The sequence below is a fragment of the Coturnix japonica genome, chromosome 7 (assembly GCF_054131305.1).
Source record: "Coturnix japonica strain WE chromosome 7, WE-NBRP24, whole genome shotgun sequence".
NCBI classification, from domain to species: Eukaryota; Metazoa; Chordata; class Aves; order Galliformes; family Phasianidae; genus Coturnix; species Coturnix japonica.
The window spans coordinates 20612546-20624334 of NC_140669.1; the positions used below are offsets into that span (position 1 = coordinate 20612546).

General features: G+C 36.4%; 1 protein-coding gene across 1 annotated transcript in view; it reads right to left on the reverse strand.

Moving 5' to 3' along the window:
- Positions 1 to 6888, reverse strand: part of LOC107316636 (uncharacterized) — a 162658-nt gene extending 155770 nt beyond the window's left edge. Inside the window, exon 1 of the mRNA XM_085552670.1 lies at positions 6729 to 6888. Coding sequence (XP_085408796.1) covers positions 6729 to 6863 — 135 coding nt within the window. The 5' untranslated portion in view covers positions 6864 to 6888. The remainder of the gene's footprint in view (positions 1 to 6728) is intronic.
- Positions 6889 to 11789: the final 4901 nt, after the last annotated feature.

Genomic DNA, 11789 nt, shown 5'->3' on the forward strand with positions numbered 1-11789 from the left:
ACAGTGATCTGCACTGTGTGGTGAAAAATAGGAAAAAGTCAAACAGCCTGAAGGTTTGACTATCAGAAATTTGTATGTTGTCTATAGCACCAAGAGCAGAGCAATGCCCGGGACCTGTCTTGCAAGTGTTCCTTCCAAAAGTTTCAGATGGATGGTTTGGTAATGCAGTGGGCTGCTGTTCTGGTGGATGAATGTGGGAGCAGAACAGACTGGTTATTCCCAAAGGTATCCATGAGTGGGTTAAGTTCACCTTTGGTTTGGGGATTTTAAGGTGGAAGTTGGTAGGAATCAGGTTAGCCTGAGGGTGGGGTAAAACTCAGAGTTTTAGCAGTATGACAGTGAGCAGCACTTGATCTATGCCATGTGGAAAGTAAATGGATGGTGGCACAAGCGTGTACTTGTCTAAATTATATTTTCACGGGTTAATAAAGTTTTTGGGATCTGCCAGGCCTTGTGCACCGCCACTCAAGTAAAGATGCACAGAAAAAATCTCATGCTGCATGAAATGCTGTGCTGTAAAGCCAACTCAGGCTTCAAAGTCAGAAATGATCACGTTAGGCTATAACATGTCATAACAGCAAGTACTAATGCCATGAATTCCCATTTCTTGTTTTCAAGGCATGTGGAAAGACACATAAGAATTTTCCATGTCATACAAACTAGTACACAAATTAGCTGGAATGAGATTTTAATGTTGCGATTACATACTTAGATTATTAATTACTAGCCCAGCCCTCCTTGTATTTTGTCTGCTTCGCATTATCTTGTTTTTGCAGTGGATGGTAAGGGAAAAAGACAGACAATCTTGAATGGTATTGTAGCCAGAGGGGCATTTAAAATATTGTTCTGCACCTGGGAAACAGGTTTAATTACTGCCGCTGTCAAAGTGTTTTAATGTAAACAGGTTTCCTGATGGATCACATTTCCTTGCTGTGAACTATCATCCCCCAAACACAATCCACTTTATGGTAAGGCTTAAAATGAAGGTATCATAAATTAGAGCAATGAAGCTTTTATGATTAAAGATGCTTCATCTGCTTTTAATGCCTCAAATTATAGAAACTATAACAAGCCTTCACATTAAAATTTAAATAGGATTAAGAGCCTGAAACTCTCTGTAATGTAGATATCATAGGCCTGATTCGTTCTGAGATGGTGCAGAGCTTTGTGCAGACTCAGAAGGGAAGCAGCTCCTACTTCCTTTGAGACAGCTTGGAGTAGGTTTAGCTGTTGGCGTGTATTAAAAAAAAATAAAAAAGGACTGAGACTGCCCTAACCTGTGTACTGGAGACAGTCTTTGATGTACCAATGGCATATAATGAGATCTTCCTAAAAGGCACCACAGAAAGCACGCTCTCTGCCTACACTTACTGCTCAAGGGTACTTTGGGTCCTTTAAAACAGGCAGCGTACTTCCTATGCATCTGTTTCAGCAGATGAATCACCGTAAAAATACCTACAACTACATATTCAAAGTGAGAAATGATTCTGATCACCTTGAAGTATTTGATTTATGTAATCATCTTATCCAATTCACATTACTCGAGTAATAACTTCTCAGAGCATGTTTCATATTAAACAGCATTTGTCATAAGCAGATCTTAAAGCTGTAATTAAAACATTTGCTTCCACAACATACTTATATTCTGCTCATCCTTTCAGAATAAAGACACATAGCTCTTACCTGACCTAACTCCAATAGGTAAGGAAGCTCAGCTTTCCGATGTACATATTACCCAAGAATTAAAGAAGAAAAGCTAAAGAAATGAAATTATTTCACGTAGGTGGTAGTTGAAAGAGGAACTTCAATTCATCTTATAAATAATTCATGATAAGTTATTCACTTGACTCATATAGAGATATAGAATCTGCTGTTTTATAGTATGAAATGTCCTCAAAACTTGCATTAACATGAAGCAATATAGTATATAGTTGGGGGTGTACTTTTAAACGAACTTTGTGAAATCTGAGTTGGACTGAAGACGCCTACTAGATATGTACTCTGTTCTTTGATAGAAGATGACATGGAAATTGCCCAAAATAAAATACATAATTCAAGAAAAATTGAAGGGCATACAACTTCATGACTCACAAATTCACTTATTCTTTTAGGAGACAAAGCAAATAAGTCCAATCCACTCTAAGGACATTCCTTGAGATTTCTGGTTCGTATTGTGGGACCACAGCCATCTCTACATGTGCCACAGCAGTTTTCTCAGTGTGTTTGGATTTTGTTAATACTTATCATCATTTCACACTAATAAAATCCTCTTGCTAAATTATGGAAAGCCGAAGACCTGATTCTCCCAAGGCTTTAACCATGCTAAGAATGGCATTGTGAACATTCCCACTGATATATTGCAGTAGTGTGGATGAAAGAAATTACACATCCTTCTACATATTAGTAGCCTCAGAAATACAGGAAGAAAACAGTCAAAGCCACTTGTTGAATTCTGAAACTTTCCTGTAAGTAAGTACACTGCAGACAAAGTTCCTACAACAGTAATTTTACTAGTGGAAAGCTTTTCAAGAATTTTCTGCTGTGAGAGTTAGGAATATTTTACCCCAATTTCGGTTCTGTATTCACTTACGTTTGTATCATTTTTTTTCCCATTTCAGCACATTGGAACTAGGACTTAAAGCTTCTCTGTGTTTAAATAATACCTCACTTTCTTATCTGAGACACAGGGGTAACATATTATACTTGATTAAACACCACTGTTTCACATGAAAAGTCAACATAAATGTCATTTGCTAATCAGAAATAACTTGCTAAATGAGAGAACTGAGGTATCCTGCATACTCGGAAACTTGTTCTGTAATAGCACAAACTAGAAAGCTGTAATACCCATATAACAACTCTATATATTACATAACAACTAGTTTCCCTGACAATTTCATATTTCAGACCAAAAACTTTTGCTAGGCAAACTGTATGGCTGGTAAAAGATGACTAGGATGGTATCATGATATCACAGCCTTATCCCGATGATGGCAGTAATTACCTCTCTGGACTTATGAGATTGGTGTTATATTTGGTCTGTCTCAGAAAACTGCTGGCCCACAGCTTCAGCAGTAAGAAATCAAAGTCATCATTTGAATTCCCTCTTTCCTGCCAGCATAGATGTTGATGTAATGCTGCAGGCAGTTTATGGGTTCCATTTGATCCCACTTACTTGAACAGCTATAGCTAGCCCTGGCAGCTATACGCTGACTACATTACACCATGCATAACACTGCCCATGGTCTGCTGCCAGACCTGTGTGTTAGCAGAACATCTACACTGCCTTTAGCAACAGAAACTCTAAGTCCAGATTTTTTATGAAAGAAAGAAACAAGAGAAACTCTCACAGTTTACTGTTTAAGAACAAAGTTGTGTGCGTAATGAACTTTAAAAAAAAATAAAAAAATAGGTTAAATGGAGATGCCAGAGTTATCTAAAATATCTCAGACATTAAAATTCATGTTTTGTTTTTTCTTTTTAAAGATTTACTTTTCTAACACAATGCCTTTTTTATTGTTTTTGCAGTTTTTATCCAGTAAGATTAAGAACAGAATAAGTTCTAACCATTTAGGGTCAGGCAGAACTCCAATTGGTTGTAAAAAAAGAAATTGATAAATTGGCATAAAAGAAATCTAATATTATTTTCTTTATTTTCTATAATTTATTTTATTATTTTCTTTGTAGTTTTAAAGTGACATAGACTTTGTTCTGAAGATATTTCTTACATCAGTTTTTGAGTAATTCTGATGCATAAAACCTCGTAATTGATTAATAGTAACTTGATTTTCATTCATAGAAGTCAGAGTGCTGTTTATCTTCAAGATAACATTACAAATCAGTAAGATAACAGTAAATATTAGTAGGGGCATACTTGAAGAGCTCTACAAATGTGACCACAGTTCTTAATCTTAATCTACAATTTTATTTGAAAGTATGCTTTTGAATACAGAGGTGGTAATTAGATTTTTTTTTTTTTAAACATAGAGCTGTCAGTACAAAACTAAAGCACAGAAAAAAATATTCAGAACAATCTGAGAAAATCTGGCCACAAAAAATAAGCACTTAACCTTTAGTTAAATAATTTTGAGGAATATTACTGATCAAATCTCCTTTCACGGCCTTGCTGCCCAGTGGTGTATCTACCCATTTTTCTGAAGTGACTGTTGGCCAACATCCATATCTTATCTCAGGTCATACATCGCCAGAGCTTTGAATTGTCTAAAAGAAGGCTTATATTGACAAGAAGTTTATTGAAGTTACTATCCAATGCAAATATTTGTTTAGGCATATTTGTAAGATTTTGTAAGACATGCATGTGTCTAGCAATGGGTCCCTCATAAAAAGTGTTTAATTTATCACTGACAAAAACATTTGGATATTCATTTATAGGATAAAATGTTTTGATTTTTTTTTTCCTAGAAGTAAAGTAAAGAATACCAAGCTAAGTCATTCTTGCTGCGTTTTTAAACCCAAACTTCAGTGTGGGAGGGGTGGGAGAGATAAAGGTTAGCAAGCACTTATTATCCAAAAGAAGAATAATTACATTTGCTGCTGTGAGAGGGACTGGATATTTTTATCTGAGAGAAAAAAAAAAAAAAAAAAGAAAGAAAAAAAAAAAAGAAAAGAAAAAAAAAAAAGCTATTGCAGCTACTTTCTGAAATGTTTCATGATTACACAGCAGCACTGCACACTACAGAGCTGTTTCCATGCTAAACATCAGTTTGGACATACTTAAATTTTACAGCAGTGAAAACAAGTACATATTTCTCTCTAGAGGGCCATGTCGTGGGAACAGTCATGTTACAAATATGATACATGAATCCATATACTCTGTGTACCTACTGGAAACTAAGCCTGTATCTGAGCTTTGAAATTTATGATTATTCTGTAATTCAGTATTAATTACTTCTCTGCATTCACATACAGAAAAACAGGTTATCTTGCACTTAAATTTTAGTTGAGCATACTCTGTAAATGCGAGGCACCCAGTATGGGTGTTCCTCTTCCAGGAGGCAGAAATGCAATAAAACACACTCAAGTTAATCTGCATGAGCTCTGACTGATGCTGGAGTATGAGTTAAATATGCATGGGAAAAGGATAGAATAGAACAATGCAAAACATATTGCACATAATCCAACTTTTGCAGCTTCTTACAGCTAGAAATGAGTCTTTGGAATAGGAGTCTTTCCTGCCTATTTCGTAGTGAAAAATCTGACAGCTAACACCATGGATGGCATAGTTAGGCCTTCTTCATCTTACTGCACGGACATTTTCCTTGTGCTTCTATAGTTCCTTGTAAAGAGCAATAGTATTTTAAAAGAGGTTACATATAGACAGCTTCTTTTCAGTGGGTATATCTGGTCATCTCCTGCTTTACCAAGACAAATCTTGGTACTAGCCACAGAACCTATATGAAAGAATTAAGTTCCAGCTCCAATGTGCTAGCTGTAAGTTGTCTGCATACGTCCCCTGAAACACTGCACATTTTGTATGATGCTATGAGGAAACAGAAGCTTCAATGCATGTTTTATTGTAGTGGTTAGGATACCTGTCTTTTCAGTCCTTCTCTCTACCCATTTCCCCCATGAAACCCTGAGAGGTTTTTCAGTATGTGGTCAGCCTGGATACACAACAACAATGAAGCCAGCCACAGTAACTAAATGTGGACATAGGGAATAAGCTCAGGCTGAGGACTTAGAGAATTCACAGCCTTTAGCCACTGGCCCCTGCCAGCACTGCAACATCCAGTGCAACTTCTCTTCTGGTTAAAGCTGTAAGAAGGGTTCCACAACAGAAACCAAGTGCACCACATAAATTTTGGAACATGTATATATATATTAATAACTTGCTATGGCCTTCTGGCCTAAAATAAGTTTGGAAGCCAGATTTCTTGCATTTATAGTGAATGCTGAATATGACATTTCCTATATTTCCTGCTGTCCAACAACACTGTGGTTAAAATACCACCATTACAAAGCCCTTTTGTCCAGCAGCACCAAAATCTTTGCATTACTACCACCCAGGTAACCCCAGGTAAAGCTCAAAAGCATTTATAGAATGTGCCCACTAAAATATTGCCAAAAGCTGTATCCTAATGGAAGATTTAAAGGTATTTATTGAGATGAAAAAAATGCAGCAACTGAAAGGATACTTCTCCAAGTGACTGATGAAAATGCATTACCTGTAACATGTATAGCAGAGATTTCACATTCATGCTTGTCACAGCATCAGGAATCTGAGAAGAATCTATTCAGCTCAGTGACCTATTATCCACACTGTTGGACTACATGCATCCAATGATTTCTTTCTTTTGGTAAAACTTGCTTTAAAATAGTTTAAAGATCCTTTTTCTTTTCTTGAGGAAAATGTGGAAGACACAGAGCAACACAGATGGTCATTATCCTAAAATGCTACGGTATGAGTTATTTGAGCTGAAATAAATAAACAAAAGTCTGTTTGGTTTACACGAAGGAAGTTGGAATCATAATTGTGAAAAATCTGGAATTTGCAAACTACTTCAATACCTGATGTAGAAACACTATGGGCCATAATTTTCAGACACAGTAGCACCTGAAGACACAGACAGGTAATTGTGTTATTTCTAAAGTCCCTGTGCATGCCTTTAACCCACATTACTGCCAATATTAATGTAATGCTGGATACATCCTTCTGAACCTTTATGATGGGAAATTTCTTACACCCTCCTTCAGTTTCTAATCCTTACCTTTTGAAGCCAGTGGTCCACCTGCATCTGAGCAGAAATATCCATGAGCAGCTCTGAAAGAGCAGACAGCCAGCTGTGCAAAGCACTGGAGGTCTGGCAGCAATACTTGATCAGCTGCATGCTGAAGCAACTCATCCTTCTACAGCCAGTGGCTCTGCAGAGTTTGTTGACTGTGGCTGCGGGTGAAAAAAGATCACCCCAAACAGTCACTGTTTTGGCTGCAGTCATACTGGAAGGAGTCCATTCATTCCTCTGCTCCCTCCTGCTGATTCTGGTAATGTGTAACTTAGGAAGGCACTGTGCCTATACAATGGACATGTGCTGATTAGTATTTGTTAGGCTGCATAAAGAGTATGATTTTGTTGGTGGTGTACTGTACTGAATATGGATGGAGCACTGCAATATCAGTGAGGCTGCCTTCACTGCTGACTGCTTCCCATTACCTAAGGAATTTAACCATTCACAGTTAAAAGCTGTTCTTTCAGCAATCCTTGGGGGCCAGGATCATGGAGATAAATACAAGTACCCACTGAAAATAGATAGGAATTGTTTTTGTTTTTTTTCCTGCCTCAAATTGAGCTAGTAATGACATTACAGAAAATCTACTTTATTTGATAGTGCTTTATAGAAATATTAAGCAATAAGACAAATTTTCCCATGCAGCAAAGACTGAGGTTTTCAAGGCATGGCTCCCCAAAACATACACTCGATAGACAGATTTGTCAGTGGATGGGAGTATACACAAGGAAGATTTAATAGAGACAGATACGAAAGCCAGTCACAAAGGTGTTTAAGGGAGAAGAATCTCACCTGTGATACAGAAACACACACAGTTCTTTAAAATTATATTAAAGAATGTTAAGTATAGAAGTTTTCTGAACAAACAAAGCAAATGCAAATGTTAAAAAACAAAGTAACAGCTAACCTTCAAGTTCTGGATTAACTTGTGTTAAAGAGTCAACAAAGCCTGTGAGCTGCCCGTGAGCTCCAATCTCTATTCCTTGCCCATTTCCAGGCCCATGTAGCAAAGGACAATTTAATACTCATGATAAGAGGTTTAAGTACTGGCTTTCACACAGCGTTACCGCATTTCTGTCACTGGGGCTACAGATGTTACTATTGTTACAACTGGTGAAGAAATAAAAGTTCAGATGTTCAATAAATTGTCTGAAGTACTGAAGAATAAAACAGAGACAACTGAACAGCAATGATGATGACAACACAAAGGTTTTTCCCAGGGAACAGTGCAGAACAATAAATAAATAAAATCAGTGGAGGGCAACACATTAAAAACAGATAATGTGATGTAGTAGACTTGGCAGAAGAACAGAACGAAAACATAGAAAGTTCAGAAATGAAAACCGTAGTTTTGTCCAGTTAAAAATCAGTTTCTGATAAGAACACGGGCAGTATTTACGCAGAATTATTCTCAACTTCTAAAGAGGATAAACATTTTTAGAAAAAAATGTTTAGAAAAAATGTTTAGGCCAGAAAATAGTATCTATTGATGTCATTTAAGGCTTTTTGTAGGTAAATTTCAAAGCACTGCTTAGCAAAAGATCATTGCTATCATCACCATTTTACCGGCACAGAAACTGCTACACAAGATCTGTAGATTACTAAAAAAAGGTATCCAAGAAATTGCCAGCTCTGCAGAACAGATTGCATAACCAGATAAATGGGTTTAAAGAGAGTACACATGTAAGCCATACTAAGGGTCTGCTTGGTTGCTATTTGATCCTAGACTCATACAATGCTTGGTCTCTTAGTGCAAAATGTTCTCCATACAAATCTGCATTTGTTTCTTTTATTTCGCAGAATTCGTTTCCTATATTTGATAAAACAGATTTAAATTACTTCTGAATTGTCAGATGATGTTTCTCTGGCCTACTTTATCAAGTATGTTGGCTAAATCTGTGTCAGACAGCAATTTTGCCTGCTTAGATTTAATGTAACTGTCAGACATATAGGCCATTTCACCAGAGCATCTCTTAAGTACGTAACATTTCAAATTCCCAAATAGCTGTCAAGTGCACAAAAGATGTATTTTCAGTTCAGCAAACTCACTACAATTACTTATGCTTTCTGTTTATTATGCAAAGCCAACAGCATTCAGTATTTTTGTTCCATTGATAATTGCTAATTATGGAAGGAAAAGTTATCTGATTGTCAACTGTGGAATCAAATGAAATGAAAATATTCCATCAAGAATTTAACAAAAGTGTAGGAAAAAGACCAACTAAAAATAACAATGAACGTGTTCTCTGCATTGAAAGACCACTGGCAGAAGTAAACCACACAAAATTCAGATCATTATTGCTTAATCATCTCACATTTCATTTGCCACAGCTGCCAGTTGTCTTGTGCAATGTGAATTACTTTTTGGAGCAACAGCAACAAAGAAATTTAAAAAGGAAAAAGAAGTTTCTTAGCTGGAAACTGCTTCCACTAAAATAAAACACTGGAATGCAAATATTCATTTCTGAATTAATTAGTGACAGAGGGCTTGGCTAACCTGTGCTAATCACACCCCTAGGGTCCTCTAAGCCTCTAAAGCTGATTATCTCATGATTGTCACACCCACTGGGAGCTCCCTTTGTCATGAGCAAATGCAGACTGTAGTGTGTTGTGGTTTTCGTTTTTTGTTTTTAAATTTCCTTGTTTTGCTGCTAAGGTTGGATAGCAAATAGCAATTCCATCTCTAATCCTTTGGCTGGCTGACAGGAGGTAATACACTCCAGTGTGTCTCATTGCTCTCATTAAATTGTTAGAATTCAGAGAGAAGCAGCAGATAGCAAGTCATGTGGCAAGATTATACATTGATAAGATAGCTTTGTCCCTCCAAAGTTAAACCAGATGCCAATAATAGATACATGCAATTTTTTTATTATTATTTTAATCCCTGATTTTATCTCTGAGGATGTCTCTTTTGTTGAGAAAATCGCATCAAGTCATGAAGAATTTTATACAACATCAACTGCAAATACCCTGTACAACACACATTTTCAAGATGCCCTTCCAAAAATCCATCTTCTGCCATGACAGTAGAAGCTGCAGAAGGAGCAGATAAGTTTATAGCTTGCATGTGAAAGAACTGTTAGTGAACAGGTGACAACCTTTTCCAGCAGGCATTTTTTGATTCTATGTATTAAATCATATCAGTAGAAAACTAAGGTTAAAACATAAAGCTTACAGATGACCCACTGCTGGTGGACTGCAAAACAGTTTGTACATCGGGCTACACTGTGTCTCACAAAACAAACGAAAAAAAACTGCTGGTGGGCAGATGCATGTATGCACATGAACATTTGGGACATACAAGAATATAAAAATCAACTACCTTATGCAGCTCGCACATAAGAAAAGTGCTGGTACTGATTTGATGTTCTTAAAAGTATCACAGCATTACATACTCCCGTGTCATTTATATTGAATCCATCCATCCATTTAAAGTTTCTCTCAGCTGCAGAATGTCCAGTCTACACTACATAGAGCAGACTGTCTTGCACAGTGATATACATACTGATCCTGTGAAGTATCTATTACAGTATCTAGCACTCTTTCTCCATATATTGCTTTTAAGAAGCAATATATTTCTCATTTCATGAAAGGAAACATGATGTGGAATGCATATGACCTGGCTTATTAAGTTCCAACAACATAAAGAAGCACCAGATCAGCTCTAGAAGTTGAATCAAGGTTGCAGTTTGTGATTACATTGGTAGGCAATATGAAACTTACACCACTAAGTTTGTGGGGCTTTGAATGTACTGTGAAATTTTTGTCATTCACATTAGAACATATGACTCTTTGCATACTGAAAAAAAATGTAACTGTTTATTATGAAGTTGGTACTACATGCTGCTATTTATGTGAATATTTGCACATCCTACAGGTTGTGCTGTAGGAACTGTATTAAATGCTCCAAATCATATATGCATGGTGAGCTACACAATAAGAATTTGTACTGAGTTTGCTGCATGGCTAGCACTTATCTCTCCTACTAGGTACTCACAAAATAAGTATTCTGTGAAATTTTCATTACAGAAGGGAGAATGGAATTTACCAAAAGGAAAGTAGCAATGTAACAAAGACATGTGCTCACTGCACAAACACACAGAGAGATACACACAGATGGTATGTTCTTGAAGATGATAAAGAATTCATCAAAGCTTTATCTACAACAATAGCAAGATTTCCCCTCGAATGTTTATACAAATCTGAATAAAATTCCACATGGAAATATAGCATGAAACAGGTTCAGATGCATTTCCATGAGAAAGGTTTGATGAGCTCAACAGTTATAATGACAAATTTATGAAAAGAGCTTCTTCTGGAAATTTGCATTATGTGCATGCACTGTATTGTATGTATATATATATAATTTCAAACTCCGTGCTGCCAATTCTTGCAATATGCATGACTTTTTCATACAGCCTAGACTCTCTATAGAAAATACTCATGGGAAGACTTAATCTTTCATTCAAACAAATTACTCATTAAAATTACAAGAAAGGAATAGAAGCATGAGGCTTTTTTGCACATGGACCAAAAAAAAAAATAAAAAAAATCAGCCACCACTACAAAAAAAACTCATTTCTTTCAACAGCTTGACACCTTCTACACTGGAAATAAATGAGAATTCTGATCAACTAAAGCCACTGAGCTAATTGTCACATTTCAAATGTACAATCTTAACTATCCTAAAGAATTTTAAGATTTTTCCCACTCAATTTCTAAGGTAAGTTAAGTGAAGAAACCTGCAAACCTGAACTTTGAGGATCATGTGAGAAATGCACATCAGAGTATGAGTATAATCAGAATGTGAAACATTGTACATTTTACCTTAATTAGCAGTTTCATACTCCCAATGTTTTGAGCAGCCTACTGAAACATTGGAAGCAAAATTCTTATTTTTAAATCATACCAGGTAATACTCCCACAGGGAATGGAAACATCTAAATCAGTATCATAGAACAGCAAAACCAATTGAGCTGAAGTTACTGTATTTACAGATCTATTGCAGAACCATGACTGTACTACAAGGACTAAGTAATGCCT